This window comes from Eschrichtius robustus, chromosome 1 (genome assembly GCF_028021215.1).
Source record: "Eschrichtius robustus isolate mEscRob2 chromosome 1, mEscRob2.pri, whole genome shotgun sequence".
NCBI lineage: Eukaryota > Metazoa > Chordata > Mammalia > Artiodactyla > Eschrichtiidae > Eschrichtius > Eschrichtius robustus.
The window spans coordinates 182,403,361-182,429,487 of record NC_090824.1 but is presented as its reverse complement, the minus strand read 5'-3'; the positions used below and the strand labels follow the sequence as shown (position 1 = coordinate 182,429,487).

The 26,127-nt window shown below is 35.3% G+C and overlaps 1 protein-coding gene across 4 annotated transcripts in view; it reads right to left on the bottom strand.

The window, feature by feature from the left end:
- Positions 1 to 216: 216 nt before the first annotated feature.
- The window catches only part of CUL2 (cullin 2), an 81,865-nt gene continuing 55,954 nt past the window's right edge, over positions 217 to 26,127 (bottom strand). For all 4 annotated transcript variants that reach the window (XM_068560752.1, XM_068560744.1, XM_068560734.1 and 1 more), the window contains exons 9-21: positions 25,535 to 25,697; positions 20,928 to 21,052; positions 18,894 to 19,001; positions 18,164 to 18,223; positions 16,971 to 17,099; positions 16,783 to 16,869; positions 15,632 to 15,784; positions 15,271 to 15,348; positions 10,372 to 10,438; positions 6,313 to 6,515; positions 3,947 to 4,048; positions 1,551 to 1,667; positions 217 to 783 (exon numbers count right to left, since the gene is read on the bottom strand). In XM_068560752.1, the coding sequence (XP_068416853.1) occupies positions 652 to 783; positions 1,551 to 1,667; positions 3,947 to 4,048; positions 6,313 to 6,515; positions 10,372 to 10,438; positions 15,271 to 15,348; positions 15,632 to 15,784; positions 16,783 to 16,869; positions 16,971 to 17,099; positions 18,164 to 18,223; positions 18,894 to 19,001; positions 20,928 to 21,052; positions 25,535 to 25,697 (1,524 nt within the window). In that variant the 3' untranslated portion in view covers positions 217 to 651. The remainder of the gene's footprint in view (positions 784 to 1,550; positions 1,668 to 3,946; positions 4,049 to 6,312; positions 6,516 to 10,371; positions 10,439 to 15,270; positions 15,349 to 15,631; positions 15,785 to 16,782; positions 16,870 to 16,970; positions 17,100 to 18,163; positions 18,224 to 18,893; positions 19,002 to 20,927; positions 21,053 to 25,534; positions 25,698 to 26,127) is intronic.

The window sequence follows — 26,127 nt, the reverse complement described above, 5'->3', positions numbered from 1 at the left end:
ATCCATAAAAATAAAACATTCTTTATGCTGAATGCATCTTTATGCATTCAAAAACAACAATCTAGACGTTTTTCATGTAGGAGTATAAGTGAATTACACTGTTCAGATACAAATGCAACTAAAGCTGCATGAGCTGCTTTGAAAACTCACAGACATTTATATGTATTATTTTGTGATACTCCATCCACATAAAAAAGGCATTCTATTTCTTTATTTTTTATTTGACAAGCAGCAATATCATGTTTGTCATTTTAATGTAGATACAATTATTAGGTTATCTGTCATATTACAATATTTAAGTTTTTTATCTTATGTCCTTTAAGATACATTAAAAAAAAAAACAACAAAACATCAACTGCAAACGTGAAGGGGAGAAAAAGCATGGTACCCAGCCAAATTTCCACATTTCAGCAATACTTCACTCATTCTTTTTTAATAAAGTTTTAAGAAATGTCATAATGACATGAGCTTGAAATATCTCTAGGCATTTTCTCTGACGCTCATGACGTGGCACTGGTGATGTTGTAAACAGCAGAGAAACAGGGGCTGCCAAATGGCCAAATTATGGAGGCACAGGCCTGCTTTCTCCCACAGGACACACCGGATGGCGATGGCAATGACCTTCTCACATCCACACTGGGGGAGCGCGCGTCACGCTACGTAGCTGTACTCATCTGCTGACGCCTGGCTGCGTTCGATGTACTGTTTGTCTATCAGAACTTCAATACACTTCTTAATCATGCTGATACTAGGGTTAAACCGAGCTCTTGACTGGCTAATCACCTGTGGGAGAGACATGGATGTTAAAGTGCTCTTGTCACCAGGAGGGCACTGGAGCAAATAACTTTTTATGCAAACTAAGGAAAAAGCCCAACCTTTATGTTGTGAAGGGATAAAAACTGTGAAGAACACGGATACAGCAAAATCTAATAATAGTCATATATAACTAAATTAAACCATAAACTAATTCATCTATCTAACTACTCATATACACCCCTCAAGCTTCCACTTAACCCCTACTCAACTTTCAGCTCTTAGCTGAAGTAACACCTGCTCAGGAAAGCTTTCAGCCACACCCCCAAGTCAAGACCTTTATACACATTCTCATGCTACTGTATACCTTTTCTTTGTTGCCTGTGAGTGTAATTTTATATTTACTCCCATATTATTTCAATAACGTGTTTCTTCCCTACTAGACTGAACTCCAAAACAGCAGGAGCCACCTCCTGAGCTGCTCTGCACCCCACGGTGACCAGCACAGGGCTCCACACATGGTAGATGCTCATGTATTCATGGAATGAGTGAGTGTGTGATGTGGTCCACGTCCTTCAATAACTGGACACAAGACTGAATCGATGAGGCTTAGACCTCTAAATTCAAACACGAATTTAATACTGAAATTTTAAGTGAGTACTGTTCTCATTAAGTAATGAAGCATTTTTTTATGTTATTTGGGAGTCGTATTATTTCTGTAACATCTTCACAAAGAAACATTCCTAATCCTAATACCCTCTGCCCCAAGAAGTCTTGAGGACTTTTCCCCCTTTTACCTCCTGAATAAGGGCATTATGCCGAAGTACTTTCCGTGCTTTCATGATACGAACTATAGCAGCTTGGAGGTACATTTTTCGATCTTCATCTACAGCACTTCTCGTCTGCTCCATTTCCTGTTTTACAAGGACAAAAAAAGCCAATGAGACATTAAGTCACTGCACTTGTTTTTAACTCATTTTATTTGTGAGCTTAAATAAATCTCCAATCAATACTGAGAATCAAATTATACGATTATGTGCCCAATATAACATAACCATTACCAAAAGAATATTTACAGTGAGTTATGTATAATTTCTTAACTTAAAGTTGGAAGGTTATTTTTTAAAAAATGAACACTATTGTAAATTGTACTCAGTGTAAGTAGTCAATAAAGGAGAACTTAAGTGACAGAGAGTAATAGTTTTCAAGACTGCTGTCCTATCAATGAGTAAAAACTTATACCACAAAGCTTGTAGACTTTAGTAACTGGCTCCAAGTGCACACTGGAGCAGGCTTCAAGGGCAAGAGCTGTGAAGGGCTCCATTTGACTCCAGCAGAGAAGCCAGCAAGGATGGGCCAGAAGGGCCTCTCTGCATGGAGCTCAAGGAAAGACAGTGGAGGAGAGGCACAAGCAGGCAATGCCACATCAGTAGGGATCTCATAACAGCTTTTAAAAGAGAAAATACAATCCATATTACAAATTATTATCATTAGCCTACAGGAAAATGAGATCTTGAACATTTTAGGGTTCAAATTTAACAGCAATTGATTAACATTTGTCTCCCATGGGGGAGTAAGTCCCTGGAGTGGCCTGGCATCTCTGATACCTTCACATCCTGCCCTGAGCCCAAGGTCAGGGTGGCACATAGGAGGCAATCAGGAAACTTCAGTGATATGAATAGGCTTCCCCAGAACAACAACTGCTGCTGAGGTGAAACAAGCAACAGCAGATGTTCACTGTGCAAACTGGCTCACCCGGGGTCGGACCCCACTCCAGACCAACAAGCTCACAATTTGAATTTTAACACCATCCCCACGTGGTTCATTTGCACAGGAAAGTTTGAGAAGCATTTTCCACAACTTTTCTTTGAAAAATGTGTTGTAAAACCTTCCATTATTTTACAAATGAAAAATATGAGATTATATTACTATTCAAGGTAGAAATTTTTGGAAAGAATACAAAACAAATCCATATATTTTAATACAGTTTAAGAGCAAATATGACTATGTTCATTGTGGCATTATTTATAATGGCAAAGATATGGAAGCAACCTAAGGCCCATCAATAGATGAATGGATAAAGAAGACGTGATATATATACACAATGGTATATTATTCAGCCATAAAAAAAGAATGAAATCTTGCCATTTGCGACAACATAGATGGGCCTGGAGGGTATTATGCTAAGTGAAATAAGTCACACAAAGACATATACTGTATGATTTCACATATATGTGAAATCTAAAAAACAAAACAAATGAACGAACACAGCAAAACAGAAACAGAATTACAGATACAGAGAATAAACAGGTGGTTGCCAGAAGGAAGGGAGATGAGGGGAAGAGAAAAATAGGTGAGGGAGATTAAGAGGTATAAACTTCCAGTGGCAAAATAAATGAGTCATGGGTATGAAATGTACAGTGTGGGGTAATTTATGTAATATCTTTGTATGGTGACACATTGTAACTAGATCGTTCATGGTGATCATTTTGAAATGTACAGAAATATTGAATCACTATGTTGTGTAACAGGAACTAACACAGTGTCAATTATACTTCAAAAACAAACAAACTCACAGAAAAAGAGATCAGATTTGTGGTTACCAGAGGCAGGGGGTGGGGGTGGGGAGAGGGGAAATTGGATGAAGGGGGTCAGAAGGTACAAACTCCCAATTATAAGATAAATGATGATTAGAGATAGAATGTAAACATGATAAATACAATTAACGCTGCTCTGTGTTACCTATGAAAGCTGTTAAGAGAGGAAATCCTACAAGTTCTCATCACAAGGAAAAGTTTTTTTTCCTATTTATTTAATTTTGCATCTCTATGAGATGACGGTCGCTCACTAAACTTACTGTGATCATCATTTCATGATGTAGGTAAGTCAAATCATTATGCTGTACTGCTTAAACTTATACTGTGCTGTGTGGCAATTATTAAAACTGGGAGAAGAAAACAAAAACAAAAGAGCAAATATGACTAAACTACGACAGCTTTTTCCTAAGATACTCATTATACTACTGTTTTTAAAATCTAAAATACTGTTTATAAGGTTAGTCAATGCAAAAAATAAACCAGAGAAGATGTATCATAATTTTGATATGAAAAGTTTTGCATTGGTCTCAATGTTACCACTTGTAAAGTCCAATGCTTAAATATTTCCAAAAGAAATGACATTAGAAAGTACTTACCTGTGGTGTGTCTTTCTGCATTGATGTAGTAATTTTAAATTTTGTTCTTTTACTGCTAAAGTTCATATTTAATGAAAATGAAGATTCTGCATCAATGTCTTCCTACAATTAAAAATAATTCATTTACATTTATAAAAATAAAATCACTAAATAACAATTGCTGCAAATAATACGCCATGAAATTAAATAATGACCAAGGAAAAAAGACTCAACTCTCATAATCTTTTACATTATAAATATTATTTAAGAGAAAAATAATTGTCTTCTGTCAAATAATGGAAGAAAAAACAATTCTTTCCTAATTTTATGCTTGATAGAATTTTAATCAGCTTAGATTTAGAATAAAGCTATTTTCTGGCCCAACTGTTTAATACATTACCACCAGATAAATCTGACGAGAGTCAAGCTCATTGGCTTAAACAGAATTTTAACATTTTAATTTTTATGAAATAGCGAGGCTCATAATTTTTCCATCAAATTTTGAAAAACCAAACAACCAAATTTTTTTTTTTTTTGAATGCTGCAGTAATAAAATACCAATTAAAAATAACCTGACTAGAGAAGCCAGCTGGTTCCAATGGCACACAAGCATCACTTCCTCAGGACCCCGGTGTGATTCTGACATCACCCCTCAACGCCCGTTTTATTCACTCTGCCAGAAGCGAGTGGACTTTTCTCAAGTGGAAGTTGTTAAGCCAATTTTTAGCTCTTAAACTCTATTGGGCTTAAGAAACCCACTCATGTCATACGGTGGAATCTGTCCGCCAGCAGGACCACGAAGCACTTGGCAGATGGCACTTTCTCAATAATAACCAAAGAAACTCTATTAAAGAATGCCAGCTTCATAATTAAAATTTAATGTGCAAACAAACTATCAATATTTATTTTGTACGTTTCTGGGCAGTAAAAATAACATGCTTTAGAAAAATACTTAACTTTTTAGGCACTTAAGCTTAAAAATTTAAACTTAAAATTTTAAACTTAAAAACTTTTACTTATAATTAATTGCCTTAATTAAAACCTTAATATTAAGAACTTAATATTTTAAGTTTCTGAAGACAGAAAAATTAATCATTTCTCAAAATTAAGAAAAGCTTGATTTGAATTTTAGCATATATGCCATTTAGAGCTGTTCAATTATAGGCTACAAAAGTCATCATTAGCAAAATGAACTCATGAGAGAAATAAGTCGTAGGCCATGAACCAAAATTAAAACAAGCATCATTTACCAGACTTTTTTCTTATGGGCACAATAATCTGAAGCAGGAGATTTAACCCATATCTGTTGCTTTTTTAACCATTTAAATATCCAAGACATACTTTAAAAACAAAAACATGTTACTAGAAAAAAAAAGTTATAAAGAAAAAAGGGAATATACTATCAGCTTGCTAATTCTCATGACAGATATTAAAAACATATGGGGGTTGGACTTCCCTGGTGGTGCAGTGGTTAAGAATCCGCCTGCCAATGCAGGGGACACGCGTTCGAGCCCTGGTCTGGGAAGATCTCACATGCCGCAGAGCAACTAAGCCCGTGCGCCACAACTACTGAGCCTGTGCCCTAGAGCCCGTGAGCCACAACTACTGAGCCCGCGTGCCACAACTATTGAAGCCCGTGCACCTAGAGCCCATGCTCCGCAACAAGAGAAGCCACCGCAATGAGAAGCCCCCGCACCTCAACGAAGAGTAGCCCCTGCTCACAACTACAGAAAGCCCACACGCAGCAATGAAGACCCAATGCAGCCAAAAATAAACACATTAATTAAAAAATATATATATATATACATATATATATACACATATATATGTATATATATGTGTGTGTGTATATATATATATATATACACATATATATATATATGTATATATATAGGGGTTAGTTGAGTCCTGAAATTCAGGGACATGAGAGTGACAGCACCTGAGATGGAGTTACACATACTAAATATGTGTATAAATAGACATCAACAGGCTGTCATTTCCTATCACAGAACCATGTAATTAAATATTAACTAAACATATGGGGGAAAAAACCCCAGCAAGATTTAGACAGACTACAGTTTTAAAACCTCAATTAACCAGAATCCTTCTGCTGTCAACTCTTTAATAATTTTTCAGTAAACTGTCACAGTATAGGACAAATAAAATCAATCTATAAAGGGCACACGAGTACCAACTTAGACAGCCTTCTCTGTGACGCCTCAAGTTCTTGGCCGTAAGGAGCCTGAAGTAATGTAGCTGATTCGAGTGCTTCTCAAAGAACAAAGGGCATTAACAATTATAACCTTACTTTTAAAACTGCAAACATCCCATGAAAAAGCTTTAATATTTATAATGCTTAAATTCCTTGAACTATTATTACCCCATACCTTTTCTGAATCATGGTTAATCATTTTCACATCGAGTAATGATTTGATTGTTTTTGTCAGTTCCTTTTCGTTCATCTGAGTGCTGTCTTGAAGTTCTTTATAGCTGACGGTTTCACTGTTGTTAAAGGCAAGAAGAACCGCCATTTGGTATGTTGTGACCATAGCTACGTATGGTTTGCCCAAATAGTTCATTTTAACTTCACCTACAATTAAAACAAAATTGTGACAATAAACTCATCATTCAAAGAAGCATTCCAAAATTACCTCAGTAATAACTGTTTATTTCAGATATTTTCTACTGAAAGAGTGAACCAAGAACTCTTGGTTAAATTGTTGCAAAGCTATTCCTGCTAGCAATGTAATCATCTGTTTGCGGGTGGGGGGGGGGGATGGAGGGGACAGCTCTTAGTTTTGAGTATGTAGTATAAATCATGGTTAAGCTATCATAACATTACCAGTAAGCTCAAACAATGTCTTTAAATAGTAATAGGAAGGCTAAGACTTGGGCAGAAAAAAAGTAAGAGGAGGTGGAGGTAGGAGGAGAAACAGACAGACAAAGGGAGAGCATGACAGCCTGCTACCAGCAACGGCCTCCTATGTGTGTATCTGGTCTACCCCAGGGAAGGTTCAAGCATACAGGAGGACACCTGTACTAAAGTGTCTAAACCATAATTTCTGCCAAAATATAACAATGCTATTTTGTTTCATAAATAATGTTTTTCTCCCCAGTAATTTTCTAGGAACAAACACAAATGGGAGGAGAGACAAACAGGCAGATGCATTATTTTGTTGAAATAGTTGATGGAATAACAATGTTCTGGACCCTACACTACCCTGAGAGCTAGAAAGATACATCAGGCTTAGGCCAACTACAGTTCTACCCATCCCAGGGGGCGGCACACTGAAGAGCTTGTTAACAAACAGTGTGTCAAACAGTTATGCACTTGTAACATGTAAAAACAGTTAATGCAAGTCAAAAAACTGCTTCCTAAAGAATAAAGTTGTGGTTTAGTGATTGTATTTCTTTCTCTCTCTTACACAAGCACACACACACATCCTGCATTATTTGACTGTTAATGAATTATAAACTATATCAGCATGAGATTTGGTTTTAGGGCTCTATATTTTAACTCAAGGAAGCTGTATTTTACATGAACTTACCCCAGAGGCTGCATTCTCCCTGTTAGTGGTAATTAGCAACTCTGATCAAGACTGTGTGCTTCTTTTATTATTTAATAACATATATTTAATTCATTATGTAATTAAAGACTTTAAAGGATATAAGTCAATTCTCCAGCTTACTATGACCACACAGATGCTTATTCTAACTTGCACTATGCCTCGACTTATTTTTTTAAAAACTGATATTCAGAAATATTTTTCAAAATTATTTGGATAGGAACACCTAAAGAAAAAATTTCTAATCTCTGAATTTTCATGAAAGGAAGTTTAGTTAATTGGAATATCCAATTCATGTAGAGTTTAAGTAGACTACAGTCATTAGGACTGTCCTACTAACAATTAGTATAAAGAGCACTTTAAGAGCCTCATCTCAACATTAAAGTTTAGGAAACGTGGTGAGAGGCAAAAAAAAAAAAAAAAATCATGTAAACTGCATTACACCATTTGTGCAACGACTGCTTAATCATATCCCAGAAACAAGTATAAAATAATGCCTCAAGCACCTAGATGATTAAGCTAGGACCATCACCTAGCTGTCACAGATGTTGCAATGTACTACCATGGGTTTGGAAACAGAATGAGTCTTTTGCCACAAGAACCCAAAGAGCATTAGGAGACAATGCAAGTAAGGGGTCTAAGTATCATTTACTGATATCAAATCCACTCTGCAACCCTTAAAAACAGGAAAACTTGTTAGTTTTGTTTTATGACTTTTTCTTGCTATTTTTCAATAAATTATTGGTGTCAGGGTACATGGACCTCTTTCCACTTTTTTTCAGCACCATTCTCTTATTACTCAGCTCATGGCTGGAAAGACTGGGGAAAGGGTGGAGGAACATGTGGGGCAAGGAAGGAAATCCTAAATCTGGATGATTCACTTAATTACCGCTGTGTAAACAGAAAAGGAAAATGACAAAGAGGTCATTTAACCTTCAGAATAGGTTGACAAACTTTAAGAAACTCCAAACTAGAATAAAATATTCTAATACATACATACTTGAAAAATCAGACCACCATAATTGAAGTGGTAATTAACAATTACCAGAAATAAAGAGTAGGCAGAACTCTCACACTACTTTCATCCAAGTTACTCCTCTACTACCTATCAGCAACCCAGTCTCTAAGGGAAAGTTGTTCTTACAGAAGAATGCCAGCTACTAAATGCTGAGTGCATGACAGAGTATCACTGATCTGCAACCAGGAAGAAGATAACTGATTCAAGCAGTGATCACCAGTGGATGCTACAACCATCAGATACAGTTGTTCCTGGAAGACGGTATTCATTTGGGCCCTAAGTGTCACCCCTCAGATCACCTGCTAATTGAAAAGGGGAAACAGTCTCCTCACAACGGAAATATCACCTCAACCAAGTGGCCACTTTACTGTCTCTCACAGTGGGACAGTCTGACACCACGTGCCTTCTGATGTAATGCAACACGAGCACACAGGACCACCGAAGAAGCATTCTCACCAATAATATCTTAATCTGAATATATAACTAGTTGCCAAACACCAAAATAGTAAATCCCTCATTAAAACTACTTTAGGAGACAGACTAATTATTGCTGAGGTAATGCAAAGGAGTTTAAACTCCCCAAGATAGATATTTAGGGGAAGTAAAAGTAAACTTAATCCACATACATTAAAACACTGGTCCAGCAATGTTTTTTTCCTTAAAATCAATTATATTTACTAAATGAGAATATAAAAAATTCACAATAGATGTAAAATTAAAGGCCAACTACTAAGCGACCACTTGCTAAGAATATCAATGAACATCTCTTTATTTCACAAACTACTGAAAAAATTAAAATGCCCAATTTGTTCAATAAAGATAAACTTGTAAAGATATGTATTACTATGTACTAATTATTATGTACTAATATGTATTACTAACAAAATGAGACATCATATTCCAAATATAAAGTAGTCAAATAAATGGTACTTACGAGAAACTACTTAGATGAAATTTCTCTTAGGTGAGTGAATTTCCTAAATAAAGGTATGGCAACTAATCAGATTTTCTTGTACCATTTCTAAGAGACATTAACATACATGGCCATCCTTTCCCTCTTATACAAAGAGAAAGTTGATTCAATGTACTTTTCAAAGCATAGCTTTAGCAAAAGTAGAGAAATTCTGAGTGTTTGCTTTGGCTAACATCTTCAGGCAGCTTAGAGAAACTGAATACAGGCTCCAATCACTCAAAGTATTAATCCTACTTTCCAATTAGTAGACCCCACTGTTCCAGGAAGAAGCTAAGGAAATGATTAGATTTTGATTAAACTTTTCTAAGACTGGAAAGTACTGGAAGTTAATTGGGACATTCTGGAAAAAGCGTTTACTACTGCCGTTCACTACAGTACTACAAATAAAAATCATATGTTTAGGTCTCCTTGTGATGCTATAATAGTTAATGAAATTTTTGAGGATATCTGCCATATCTAGAGAGAAGAGGTTTTTAAGATATCTGTTTCATCAAGTCTGGGTTTCTAAATAAAATTCCTAATATCTATAAAAAGTGGTCTGTTACAGAAATGTAGGAAACCATTATAAAATTCAGAAACTCTTTATAAGTAGCATAATTATAAAACACTATTAAAAATGCTGCACTTACTTTAACCATATAAAAACGTGCTCAACTTTACTCATAATAAAAGGAATGCAAATTAAAAAAAAAAAAAGTGCTTCACTTGAACTTCATTATTAGTTGCTTTAATGGTAACCAGAAAGGTAGATGAAGAAGAAAACGTTAAAAACTAAAATTAGGAAAAAAACAACAACTATAATTAGGGCCTATGAAATCGCTTTCCAAATTTTTAACATAATTATATGAGGTAAATTTCATTAAACTAGATATAATCGAATGCATTTTACCTGTACAAAGATAATGTAACCATGTAAGTTTCCTTCCACTGAAATGCTGGCTGTAAAATAATTCAAACTGTAAAAAAGAAAAAAGGAATCAAATTATTTTCAGCTACTACAACCTAACTTACTTGGCTATCACTACACTAAAAAAGTAAAAAAAATCATGTTAGAGAAGACATTAGAGCCCATCTGGTATATTTACTCGTTTTACAGATGAGAAAACACATCTATGCAAGTTCCTGACAAAGATCATGTAAGTATCAGGCCAGCTCTTTTCACTTAAAACCCTGTCTGTGGTTCTTTCCACCAAACCACAGCCCTGCAAATTTAACTTTTCGTATAAATTCAGAAATTATCATTTTGAATGATATCAATTTGGACTTTATAAATAAAATCCCTGACCAAAACCACTACCATATACATTTCAACATGAAAATATAAATCAAACCTTCATTTCTAGTCTCCTATTTGCCAACATATACCCTTGCTGAACGGACGGGTTGAGTAATATCAGTGGTCACTCCAAAAGTGACATTCCACGATTTAACTTCCACATGCAGTCAAACACTAATACAAGCAAAGCTTCAGAGGCCTGTCTTTGTATCTTTTGTTGACATTATTGTGAAAAATTAAATTTAACATTCTATTAACGTAGCTTTAAAATTTTTTAAATTCCTCCCTCAGATTGAATGTAGAACATCAGTCCAAAACATAGAGAGTTCATATCTTCTAAAGAGCTAGTACATAATCTACAGCGAGAAAATGATACTGGAATGTAAAAAAGGTAAAAACTCAACTTCCATATAAAACTGAAAAATAAATATATTCATCACATCACAATTCAGAATTGTGGAAATACTTTTAGCATGACGAGCCATATGTAATATACCTAAAGCTTTTATCTGTACTTCAAACTTTACTTTCTGTACTTTCAAAATGAAGTTTAAATAAAGCAGTCAGCAACATGTGACCTGTAAGCTGCACTATGCCCACTCCTTACAACAAAAGTTCACAGCTGCCAGCCAGGAGAATTAGTGAATTCTTTTAGCAATTTATTCCAAGATAGTCCTGGGAAGCTGAAACTTGAGCATTTTTTCCCTCCAATGGTGCAGCATTCTCCTCTATGAGCAAATTCACCAGCCCCCTGGCAGGATAAATAGGAAATGACTGGCACCTGGAATACTTATGATTTTCTGCCTGGTCCTAATCTAGACAAAGAAAAAATCAAAGTATGTCATAAAAGGATCCCAGAGGTATGCTCTGACTAATAATCTCCCTGGGTGTCAATAAAATTCAATTACTACTATACAATTTGTAATTATGAAACATTTATAAGGAATTTATGGACAAAAGCAAAATAAAACATTTTTGAAACTGAGAAAACCAAACTTTAAAATGCTCTTTATAAATTATGTAAGTGCAAAACTAGCTTTAGGATGTATATTCCAAGCTCTGAAAGCACATGCTTTACCTCTTTATAGCCCTAGCAACTAGTACTATCATTAAAGTTTTATTGATGATGATATCAATATGCCAAAGAAAGCATTCCTTTATCCTTAAATTTAAAATCTGATTATAAAGATTCTCATATCCATAGCTAGTCAAGAGCAAAAAGATTCAGTTCCAAATGAGACTAGTATCAATTCATCTGGTATTAAAAGACAAAAGTTATAACATCTTGCTTAATGATATCATTAAATAACTGTGTTATCCAAGTTTATTAGTAATAAATACACCTTGACTAAACTTCTCATTTTAAAGTCAGGCTTAATAGTTATAATAGTCAGGCTAACAGAGAGCATCTTTCAAATACCATTTGAGGGCATTAACTGAAACTCAAGGGGCCTTAAAAATGAACGTTTCATATTTGATGAGCTTATTCACTTCAAACAGAGAGCTGCACTAATATACACTACCTTATATTTCTTTAGTTATTATTCAGGTTTGTGGACCAGGTACAAAAGTAGATTTAAGATATACTGGTCTAATGTGCAAAATAAATTACTTTTTTTAAGATTTTCTGATGTGGACCATTTTTAAAGTCTTTATTGAACTTGTTACACTATTGCTTCTGTTTTATGTTCTGGTTTTTTTGCCCCGAGGCATGTGGGATCCTAGCTACCCACCCAGGGATCGACCCGCGTCCCCAGCTGCCCCGACTGGAAGGCAAAGTCTCAGCCACTGGACCGCCAGGGAAGTCCCCAAAATAAATTGCTTTTAATTAAAGCTTAATTTCCATAGTTTTAAGATACATGTAAAATGGATGTGATTTCTGATAAACAGCTATATTTAAGGGAAAGATGGGAAATATATAGATGATCATTAAAGCAAGAGGAATTAATTTACATGTGAAAAACTGTACACTATTAAATACACAGATGGATTTTCATTCTTATGTGACTGAAAACTTGGATTTACTAGGAGAAATGTAAGGACAAACTCCCTCTACTGGTAATTAGAGAAAGTCCAAACTGAGAGAATGATATGCTTGGAATCATAATTTATAGTCAGAAAGGAACCCACTTCCTGTTTGTAAATGAGGACACTGGAACCTGGGGGAAGGTCATATGTTAATAAATGAAGTTTAAGGGGTTGATTCCAGTATTCCAATAATTACTGGAAAATAATTATTTCAAGGAGAAAGAGAAGAATAACAAACTTAAAGGAGATTTTAGTTCTGCCAGCCCCCACCCTGTCCCTTAATTTCGATTGGAAAAGCAGGCTCTTAAGAAGAAATAAGGTTTAAGACTGTCAAAGGTGAGGGGTCAGTTTTCTTTCTCTTGCCTGGTCACAAATACATCAAAGTGCTTTACACCTGGTTACCCCATCCCCTGCCCTGGGATCATATTCTGCCCATCCAAACAAATGCTCTTCTTCATGAAGTTTCTAAGATGGTTTGCACTATCATGCCTTTTCAAGGACGCAGAAAGTCCTAAATCAGACTCCTATTCGGAAAGTCCACCTTATGTACGGTATCTTGAAATCTACCTGGCTACTCTGCTATTACCACTACTATCACTATTAACTATTACTTCTACTTTCAGCATTTATTGAGTACTTCTTATATACCAGACTAAGCGCTTTACATATTTCATCTTCATATTAACACTCTGAGTAGCAGTATTATCAGTTAACAAAAAATTCGGAAGTTATTTGCCCAAAGTCACAGAGCACAGTAAACGGAAGAACAGACATTTAAAATCAGGAGTTATGATTCCGGAGCTTACACTGTGTTACTTGATTTATAATCCTTATTTTGAAAGAAGCAAAAATAACATACATACATAACGTAATGATTCAAACTACACACTGTGAACATCTCTAGTAAATAGTGTAATGAAATACCATTTTCATTTTAAACTTCATAAACATATGCATAACTCACTGGTTCACAACCTCAAGTTACTGCCCAAGTAAAAGACTATTAAAAGATAAGCCTCGTTTGGTGAGATAATCAAAAAGGGTCAGTTTCAAGAGAAACGAAAACATGTTCATCCACTCAAAAACTTGTACATGAATGTTCATAGCAGCATTACTTACACACCCAAAAGTCAAAACAGCCCAAACGTCCAACAGCTGATGAATGGATAAATAAAATGTGGTGTCTCCATACAATGGAATATTATTTGGCAATAAAAAGGAATGGACTACTGGCACAGACTCAAACATGGATGGCCCTTGACATTCTTCTGCAAAGTGAATGAAGGCAGTCACAAAAGACCACGTGTGACACAGCTCTACATGAGATGTCCAGAACAGGCAAATCTACAGAGAAAGAAAGCAGACTGCCTAGGGCTAGGGAGAGGGGAGGGAATTGGGGAAGGTGAGGAGTGACTACTGATGCGTAGGGGGTTTCTTTTAGGGTAATTAAAATGTTCTAAAATGGTGCTGGTGGTTGCAAAGCTCTGTGAATATACTGAAAACCACTGAAAGTGTACACTTTGAGTGAACTGTATAGTGCTGTGACCTGAATGTTTGTGTCTCCCCGAATTCATGTTGAAATCCTGACGCCCAATGTAATGGTTTTAGAAGGTGGGGCCTTTGGGAAGTGCTTAGATCATGAAGATGGAGCCCTCATCTATGGCATTAGTGCTCTTATAAAAGAGACCCCACAGAGCTCCCTAGCCCCTTCCACCATGTGAGGACACAGCAAGAAGTCTGTCACCTTAGGCCCTCATCCCACCGTGCTGGCACCCTGGCCTCAGACTTCCAGCCTCCAGAACCATAAGAAATCAATCTCTGTCATTCATAAGCCATCCAGGCTGTGGTGTTTGGTTACGGCACCCTGATACAATGACTACAGGACTACATGACTAAGCCGTATGGTACAAGTTACATCTCAACAGCTGTTAAAGATGTAGTCTCCACAGTCTCTTTAAAAGCTTTGGGTAAGAAGTCTATGGTTTCTATTCAGTCACACTTTAAAGCCATTTTTACTTGAATTTTCCAGCTTCAATCTATTTTTTCTAAAATATTTCACATTCTACATATATTTACCTAAATTACAGCCCAGAATAAAAATAACTATTATAAGGGATAAATGAATTATAAAGGTGGCTCAATATTCAAATGAAAAATTAGAAAATGATTGTTTTAAGTACTGGATTCTAAACTTTCTTATAATATCAAAATTTTTGTAATTTAGAACTACTTAAGACAGATAACAGGTTTACTAAGAATAAGAGACATGCTCTGACAAAGAACTGACACCCTTAGCATTTTAGTTTTAATATTAGAAACTACAATAATTTACAGTCTTCCTACAAGGCAGAATAACCATAATTTGTGAATATATTTTTATATCACGTGAGCCCTCAAGACTTTGGAGAAATATTTAAAGCGATATAACGTGAAGATAATTATTAAAATTCCTTAGGTCTTCCAATATATTTTCTGCCAACTTGCCATCTGTACACTTTTTTCCAATTCCTGGGGAATCGCAAATGTAGATGAAGGAGCCTGAGTAAGAGGCCATGCACCAGCCTAGAAGGAGAAAAGTCAAATAGTTAAACATCTCACTTGAAAGTAAATGTTTATAAAATGATTTAAGCAACTAAAGCACCTTTTTCTCCTTCCTCAAAATGTTGATAAAACCCACCAGCATTACTATCAAGGCACGGTTCATTCCAGATCAATATAACATATAACTTTAGAAGCTATAATATTCTGATTGAAAGAAAGGTAATCAGGCATCAATCTATTAATCCTTCGTATCACAGTATTTGAAATGATTAGTAAATGCTCATAATGAAACACATATTCATACCTGTAGAACATATATTTGAAAACTAATTCCCAAATCTATTACTGTGTCTTGATTTTTGATAAAATTGTTGAACTTATTGTTGAGATCCGCACTGACACTCATATCTGTGTACATCCGATGTAGCTTGCTGGTAAATTCATAACCACAGGCTTGCTGTAAAAGAAAGTTTTAAAAAACATATGACTTAAAAACAAAAATAATAAACCATACTGATTATTAAGAATGTTTTGCTACTGCTAGGTCTATGGTCAAAGGTCCTGCTTGTACACTTACACCAAAGGCCTGTATTATTCATGACCCAAAGCAGCTATTCAAAACCTTTCAAAAATTCCTTTTTTTTTTTAATGCAGATTAAATAAGTGAATGAAAACAAATATTTATGAAACAAATTTCCCTTTAAATCAAGAACTTTTCTATAAATCTGTGTATCATTTCAACACTACAAAATGCTCCATTACTAAATGTAAGATACCTTATAAGGTTCACAGATAGTATCAAATATACATGAAAGATAACTGGGAATATTTGTTAAAAAGGAGGGTACTGAGGCAGATTTTTAACACCATCAACTGAGTAATAAAGAAATCTATTCCTTTGAAATTATTCAAAACTCTGTCATCACCAGGTCAGAAAATTTGGATCTCTAATCTTGGGATATAAAAAGCTTTGTTAACATTACCTCTAAAAATTAAAGGGTAAGTTATTTTTGGTATATTTAAAAAGGACAACATATTCAATGTATACCATGCAGGAAAATTATCAACTACTGAATAACCCAGGATAAAAAAAATTAGCAACTGCTTATCTCATCAGTGTGTAAGCTAAAATGACATAAAAGTGAACTGAAATTCAAATGCACTCCACAAAACTTGTATTTAACGGAATATTTTAGGTGTGTTCGTTTATAAGTAATACAAGTCTTTTGTAAAGTTAACACTTTATCTTGTGGATGATTCTATATCAACATATAGAGAGACTTTGTCCTTTAATACAGCATTTGCATATCCCACCATGAGACTACACCACTTTACATTTAACCAGTCAACTGTTGATGAATTATTTCCTGTTATTACTCATATTGCTACAATGAACATCTTTGTGTGCTAGTGGAATAATTTCTAGGACATTATCATATCAAAGGCCTACAGTACCTTTAATTTATTGATCATGGCTTCTTCAGAATCCATAGACATGGATAACCCATGAATTAAACGTTTCGCCAGCATTCTTGCATAGAACTACATTAAAAAATATTTTAAAAGATTACTTCCTTTCTGATGATTTAAAGTTCAAAAATAAATCAAAGCTGACACATAAAACCTCTCGATTCACAACTTACCTTTTGAAAAACATCCTTATCGTCGATATATTTGAAGACAGTAATAAAGCTCGTGAGCTTGTCCTCTACTTCATTCTCTGTCATCCCCTTGGCTGATTTCTTCAGCAAGTTGTCACAGTACTTAGCGAGCTCAAATAGAAATTGACAGTAACGCTTACAGAGGGCCCTTCTCAAAGGAGGCACAGTGGCAACGACACAAAATAAGATCACAGTCTTTGCCATCCTCAAACTTATGTTTTAAAAATCATGGACATGCACTAAAGAACTTGAAATATATGTCATCAGGGAAATTTTTAAAAAACCATAAACAGTAAAAAATCTAGGACTTCCCTGGTGGAGCAGTGGTTAAGAATCCGCCTGCCAATGCAGGGGACATGGGTTTGAGCCCTGGTCCGGGAAGATCCCACATGCGGCTGAGCAACTAAGCCTGTGCGCCACAACTACTGAGCCTGCGCTCTAGAGCCCGCGAGCCACAACTAATGAGCCCACGTGCCACAACTACTGAAGCCCGTGCGCCTAGAGCCCGTGCTCTGCAACAAGTGAAACCACTGCAACGAGAAGCCCGCGCACCACAACAAAGAGTAGCCCCTGCTCGCCACAACAGGAGAAAGCCCATGCACAGCAACAAAGACCCAACGCAGCCAAAAATAAATAAATAAATAATAAAATAAATTTATAAAAAAAAAAATCTAAACAACGCTGAATGATCAATACAGCAATGATATAAGTAATTAAATTTAGATGGAACACCTAGGTGAGTTTTGAGCAGTTCTGTCATTTCTGACATTACGTAAGTACTTTTTAAAAATCTCACAACAACCTTGTAAGCAAGTTTCCTTTAAAGGTTATCAAACATTTTTCATCAAATTCCCTTTAGATCTCAGATAAAATAAAATCTCCATGAAAAGTAATGCAAATTATTTTAAAGCAGTCATACTTTCAAACCCAAACATTGTAAAATGGAATATTTTCTCCTTCAATTATTTACGAAAAGGCTACAGAGATGACCTATTGCATTCCTTAAATAAAAGCCAAATGATATACAGTGTTGACACGTTTTTATTTTTAATAATTAATTTCAACTACTTTTTAAAAAAATGCTACAAAAACAAATTAATTTGACATTCACCTCAGTTTGCATTTTCTAATGCTGACTTTTCATATGTTTACATTTATGCAACCATCAAACTTACCAACTCAGGTGCTTTGCAAACAGACTTGGGTTCTCTGTAATTTACAACTGATGTAAGGGCCTATATAGAAGACAGACCAGGAATTAGCCACCATTAATAGGGTAAAAACACAGCTGGCTCAATATATGCTATAATCTGTACGTCCAAAAATTACTACCCTACATAAAACATGGCATTTTGGGGGTAGTTTGTTAATACTGTTGTCATATCTAACAAAGGGTAAACTCCTCTTGCTGTGTCCCTCATGGTAATTATATAATGAACACACATAAAATAAGGCTATATTTTTAAAAATCTTACAACAACCATGTAGGCAAATTTAAATTCAAAAATTTGTAAAATATAATATTTACTTTTCTTTCAAATATTATTCATTATAGCCTAAGTATTATATTCAAAGGAAAAATGAGCACTAAAGAATATTAAAATTATACATGTATTTTTCAGAACATACTAGTGTATTAACAAGTCTCCTTTTATAGCATAATCATGGGAAATTCAATTCCCATATAATTCAAGCATTCAATTCAATCATTCAATTACTCACTTAAAAGTTATGTTACACACATCTATTTTGACTTTCACTATGAAATTGGTTGGTTAAGGTCAATCTCCATCTCCAGATTAGAAATCTCACAATTAGAAGCCCTAATTCTGAAACTACCTTAAAGAATAATGATTAAATGAAGAAAATTATATATAGATAAGGATATATGTATTAAAAAGTTACCTTATCCAACGCACTCATAAAGTGCTGATCACCATTCAAAACAGTGTTGATAAGCTGAACAAATTTACCATGTACTTCCAGAACTGACTCCACAAATAGTGTTGGCATCTAAAAATATGAAATACAAAGTACAAAACCACATTTTAAGAAGTTCAAGGGTATAATTTGGCTTAGTGAAGAGTCGTTTAAGAGTAAAGCTTTCCCTAAGCAAATAATGTTACACACGACACACAACCTCAAAAAATGTTTTTAGCTAAGACGGTCTTAAAAATCTAAAACTTTGATGTTGAAATTAGCTGTCATTCAACACTGGAAATGCAGGACTGTAGTTCCTCTGCCAGAAGAACGCATGGAAAAAACACTTCTCTCTGGTGCTGGAATTCTGTATCTTAAGTGTAACAAGATACAATCTCAGAACTACCAGGCCTATCACTTTCATAGAGGATTATGTAAATAAAAACGGCCTTCAAAGCCACTGAAGGCTGAGAGAGAGAGGAGAAGTTAAAAAGCCATTATCTGTGAAAATTGAGACCCCTAGAGTTGGGCAGTACAGTTCCCCACATCTCAGAGAGAAGAAATACCTAGTAGTGCAAAAGCGAGTTTTCATTCTTAATGGAGATAACTATGAAGTTAGACCTAAGACTTCCAAGTCAGCTAAAATTATCTGAGTCTCCTACAAACGCATTCTCTCGTATTTGCATCTCCTAGGCCTTGACACCAAACTCTATGCCTCTATGCCCAATGTCATTCCACACCCTGAATCTGTAAAACTAATATAAACTAAGAAACCTAATAAATAATACAGGCTATTAGATCTAAGCAATATAAATTAATAGTTTTACAAAAAATGGGAAAGTTTATGCATTACTGTGGCAGGACATAACATCTAAGAATTATCTGCCAAAGACAAATAAATCTACAACTAAGGAGATCAGCATTTAATAAATGCTCCTGAACAATGAGGTCTATACACAGATCACTGCATTACAGGAGGAGCAAACAGCTCTACATAGGAAAGAGAAGTGACATGTGATGTCATGTCTATCTTATTTGTCAACCATCACTAGTATAAACAAAGAAGGTGGTCCAACAACATTTGACAATAGGAGCACACTTTGATAGGAGACACCTTATTGTAAACAGTAATTTAAATGGCAGGGAACTCTTGAGAAAGATGGGGATTAGGGATATGAAGGTCACTGCTGGGTATTTTGGGTAGGAAGCATATATTTAGGGAAGATAGTTTTAATCCAAATTTGCTTCCTGGGCTATCAAATCCAGGGCGTGTAAAAGGAAATCAAATTGTAAGTTGTCTATATTATCACTGATTAATACCATTACCACTACAACTAACTAAACATTAATGCCAGTTACACAGAAACAAGACTATTTAGAAACAGCAAACAGGGACTTCCATGGTGGTGCAGTGGTTAAGAATCTGCCTGCTAATGCAGGGGACATGGGTTCGAGCCCTGGTCCAGGAAGATCCCACATGCCGCGGAGCAACTAAGCCCGTGAGCCACAACTATTGAGCCTGCGCTCTAGAGCCCGCGAGCCACAACTACTGAGCCCATGCGCTGCAACTACTGAAGCCCATACGCCTAGAGCCCGTGTTCTGCAACAAGAGAAGCCACTGCAGTGAGAAGCTGGCGCACCGCAACGAAGAGTAGCCCCCGCTCACCGCAACTAGAGAAAGCCCGCGCGCAGCAGTGAAGACCCAACGCAGCCAAAAATTAATTATTAATTAAAAAAAAAAAGAAACAGCAAACATACTTTACTGTGAGAAATTAATTAACAATTGCTAAATGAACACGACAGTGTGTAGGAAGAAGTTTATCTTATTCATTGATTTTCTAATAATTGATAATTCCAAAATGTGTCCAACAACTTCTAGGTTTGAACATTTTAATAAAGACGTTTCATTTATTGGCATGGTAGGACTTTTCTTTCATGCTTTTAAACAGTAAAGTCAAAAGAAAAACTCCATGATAATCTGATTAAGAGAAAAATTTTCCAGTTCCTTATGTAACTCACATTTTCCTGAGTAAGATTACTGGTTGCTCTAAGGCCCTCATCATGGATATGATTTTGCAGCTCCTGAATCATATGAGGTAAACCAGTGGACACAGCACGGAGTAAGACATACATATTTGCCATGTCTGAGGGGAAAAAGAAATTTATTATTAAATTTCCAAATAGTTTAAAAATGTTTTTAATATAATAGGTAATATATGGTTCCAAATGCAGAATTACAGAAGAGTTTGCAGAGCCAGATCCCCACACCTTTCTCCCAATCACCCCATCCTCTTCCCCTGGGAAAGCAATGTTGTGGTTATTTAGTATCTTCTCAAAGCTGTTTCCTACCCATTCAAGCAAATACACTATTCTTCCCTCTGCCCCTTTTTATACAAATAGTGTAGCGTATTTCATGTACTATAAACAACATCTTGACTTAGAGATCTTTTTACATCAGTACACAAAGCATCTCCTCATATTTTACAACTGCTTAGCACTCCATTTTATGGCTACATTACAACAATTACTTAACAATTGATGGGAATTTGGTTGTTTCCAATCTCTTGATATTACAATGTTACAATTAATAATCCTGCATATGGGCAAGAATATCTGCAGTATAAATCCCTAGAAGTGGGACTGCCATGCAAAGCTTAGTCTTGTAGAAGGACCTTCTAGACAGAGCTCCCAGTGGCCAGGAGCTCCCTTGCCAACAAATGTTTTGATCTTTGCACTGAGAGGTGGAAAATGATATCTCAGTGTAGTGGTTTTTATTTTAAACTTTTTACTGAAGTATAACACACATACAGAAAAATGTACAAACCATAAGTGTATATCTCAATGAATTATCATGAGTGAACCCCCCTCCCAAAGTTATCACCACCCACAGTAAGAAACAGACATGACCTCCACTCAGAAGTCCCCTTCATACCTCTTCCCAATCACTACCCCTCCTGTTCTTCTGCAACGGTAATCACTGTCGTGACAGATTAGTTACTTACTAAATTAAACCAAACCACAGGTTCGGTTTGCCTGTTTTGAACCATTTATACAAATGAAATCATACAATTCTTGCATGTTTGGTTTCTTTGGTTCAACATGTTCATAAGGTTCACCTGTGTTGTATGCAGCTATAATGTGTTCCTTTTCACTCTCCTATAATATTTCATTGTGTGAATATGCGGTACTTTAATTCATTCTGCTGTTACTGGACATTTGAGCTGTTTCCAGTTTGGAGCTATTACAAACAATGCTGCTGTGAGCATGCTTGTGCATGTCTTTTTGTGCATGTGTGCATGCATTTTGGGTGGGGGGGGTTGAACACCTATGAGAGCAACAGCTGGACCGTAAGAGATGTGTTTGTTCAGCATTAGCAGTCACTCACTGGCAGTGTTTCAAGGTGGTTGCATTGATTTATACTCTAGGTCCAACGTGTAACAGGTTCCTGTTACTCTACACACTTCCACACACTTATTATTTTCAGTCTTTTTCATTTTATATCAAAATGTGATTAAGTACTGATACCTTAGTTTGGTTTTAATTTGCATTCCTCTGTTTTAGTGAGATTGAGAGCCTTTTTATATGTTTATTGGCCATTTGGATATCCTCTATTCTGCAGTGCCTGTTCAAACTTCTTGACTATTTTATATTTCGGACATAAACCTTTTTCAGGGATTGCAAATATATAACCCTATGACTGTCTTTTTTTTTTCTTTTTGAGGTATAATTGACATATATTAGTTTCAGGTTTATAACATAATGATATTGGTATATACTGCAGACTGATCACCACAATCAGTCAAGTTAACATCTGTCACCATACATATTTACAACTTTTTTCTTGTGATGAGAATTTTTAAATTTTTATTCTATTTTTTTATTAATTTTTATTGGAGTATGGTTGCTTTACAATGTTGTGTTAGCTTCCACTGCACAAGAAAATGAATCAGCCATACACATACAGATATCCCCTCCCTTTTGGACTTCCCTCCCATTTAGGTTACCGCAGTGCATTAGGTAGAGTTCCCTGTGCTATACAGTATGTTCTCATTAGTTGTCTATTTTATACATAGTATCAATAATGTATATGTGTCAATCCCAGTCTCCCAATTCCTCCCACCACACCCCTTTCTCCCTTGGTATCCATACCTCTGTGCCTCTATTTCTGCTTTGTAAATAAAATCATCTATACCATTTTTCTAGATTACACATATAAGTGTCATTATACGATATCTGCGAGAACTTTTAAAATCTACTCTCTTAGCAACTTTCAAATATACAACATGGTATTATTACCTATAGTCATCATGCTATACATTATTACATCCCCATGACTTATTTTTTTTAATAACTAGAAGTTATTAAACCTTTTGACTCCCTTCACCCATCCCCCCTGACTCTGGCAACCACCAAGCTCTTCTCCGTATCCATGAGTTCGTGTGTTTTGTTTTTTAGATTCCATGTATAAGTGAGATCACATGATATTTGTCTTTCTCTGTCTGACTTAGTTCACTTAGCACAATGCCCTCGAGGTCGATCCATGTTGTTGCAAAATAGCAGATTTCATTTTTTTTTTTTAATGGCTGATACTTCTGTGTGTGTGTGTGTGTGTGTGTGTTTATTTTCATCCATTCACCTATCAATGGACACCTAGGTTGTTTCCTTATCTTGGTTATTGTAAATAATGCTGCAATGAACATATATGAACAGGGTTCATATATTTTTTGGGGTTAGTGTTTTTGTTTTCTTTGGATAAATGCCCGGAAGTAGAATTGCGAGATCACATGATAGTTTTATTTTTAATTTTTATCCCACCAACTGTACACGATGGTTCCCTTTTCTTCACAACCTCGTCAACATTTGTTATTTCTAGTCTTTTTGATAACAGCCATGCTAACAGGTGTGAGGTGGTATCTCACCGGGGTTTGGATTTGCATTTCCCTGATGATTAATAATGTTGAGCACCTTTTCATGTACCTGCTGGTCATCTGTAAGTCTTCTTTAGAAAAATGTCTGTTCAGATCTTCTCATTTTTTAATCAGTCTTTTTGCTATTGAGTTGTATGAGTCTTTTATATATTGTGGATATTAACCCCTTATCAGATAAATGATTTGCAAATATTTTCTCCCATTCAGTAGGTCACCTTTTCATTTTGCTGATGGTTTCTTTTGCTGTGCAGAAGCTTTTTAGTTTGATGGCGTCCCACTTGTTTATTTTTGCTTTTGTTGCCTTTGCTTTTGGTGTCAGATTCAAAGAATCATCACCAAGACGGATGTCAAGGAGTTTATCGCCGTTTTTTCTAGGAGTTTTATGGCTTCAGGTCTTAGGTTCAAGTGTTTAATTCATTTTGAGTTAATTTTTATGTATGATGCAAGACAGTGGTCCAGTTTCATTCTTTTGCATGTGGCTGTCCAGTTTTTTCAAAAACATTTATTAAAGACATTGTCCTTTCCCCATTGTGTATTCTTGGCTCCTTTGTCCTATGACTGTCATTGTGATGTTATTTTGATGATCCAATGGTCTTAATGGTTTTTTAATGATCCAAAGTTTTTAATGATAAAGTAGTCAACTTGATCAATCTTTCCTTGTGGTTAGTGCTTTCTGTGTCTTATTTAAAATATTCTTCTCTACCTCCAAGGTCATGAAGTTATTCTCCTATATTATCTTCTGGAAGTGTTACTGCTTTACATTGAGATCAAAAGCCCAAAATGAATTGATTGAATTTGTATATGGTGTTTGAGGTAGAGATCAAATTTCATTTTTTTCCCACATGGATATCCAACGGACCTGGCGCTGTGTGTTCAAAACACTATCCTTCACCCACTGCTCTGCAGGACTGCCTTAGTCTTAAATGAAGTAACTACACATGCATAGGTTATTTCTCGGCTTTTTATTTTATTCCATTGGTCTCTTTGCTTATCGTTGCACCAACGCCTCATATTCCTAATTACTGTGGTTTTTACAAGTCATGCTATCCCGCAAAGTTTTCGCATCATGCTCTTCAAAATTGTCTTGAAGAGTAAGTATAACTTTCAGAGTTTCAGAGTTTAAAAAAAAATCTTGGGTTTTGAGAAGATTGCCCTGGATCTATAAATCAATGTTGCTTTCAACAATGTTTAGTTTTCTGTGTAGGTCTGACACATATCTTGTTACATTTATTCCCTGCTATTTAAAAATCCTTATTGCTTTTTTCTAAAAAATTCCATTTTATTCACTGCTTATTGTTAACATTTCATTGTATTTTCATTTTGTATTTCCCCTATTTTGAGTGAGACTGAGCATCTCCATATATTTAAAATCTATCTATATTTCCTTTTCATGTTCTTTGTCTTTTCTCCTCTTATTTACTAGAAACTCTTAATGTATTCAGGAAATTAGCCCCTGTGATTTTTAAAAATGTGCAAACACATTTTCCCAGTTTTTCTTTTGACTTTAGAATACAGTTTGAAAATATACTTTTCCAAAACAATCTTTTAAAATAGATTATTAATATCTGTAAAAAGGCATATCGAATATTTTAGAGACTATTACTTAAATATGTTTGAAGTCTAAGGTAGCTGGAAGGTGATGTAAAAAGTGGGTTTATAATTTAATTTCTATTCACATTGATGTTTGGTATCACTTACCATTTTTTTTCTCTTGTCGGATGATATTATGACATTCTGCATGTAAGAACTGTAAGTGGTCTGCTACCATTCGTTGCTGACATTCATGAATTACTTTAGTATATGAACTTGGATGTAAGTATTTTCGACATCGAATTTCTTCATCTTTTAATCTACCTAGAACCTTTAGAAATATATTCTTACAGTCAGAAACTACTATGAGAAAACACCTGTAATATCAATAAGTAACTTACATGGCAAAGTAACTTACAAATAAGAATTATATAACTAATTTAAACTCACATTCCGTAAGTCATTTCAAAATTTTATTAAGCTACTAGATGTCACATACATTTCAGCACTGTCTTATGAACAGCACGGTCTTATGAAAAGTTAAATGGTCTGCATTTTGTCCTCATTTATTGACCCCAATCATCCTACATATAGACAACCTATATGCAATAGGAAACATGGGTAAAGATCATTAAAAAACAGAATAGGTGGTCACTTCATGAATATTTAACTCTCAAACTAAAAAGTAATTTACATCAACTGGATCAAGCTAATTACTTTATGTTGATTCATCTTACAAACATAAACAGTATGTACATGAT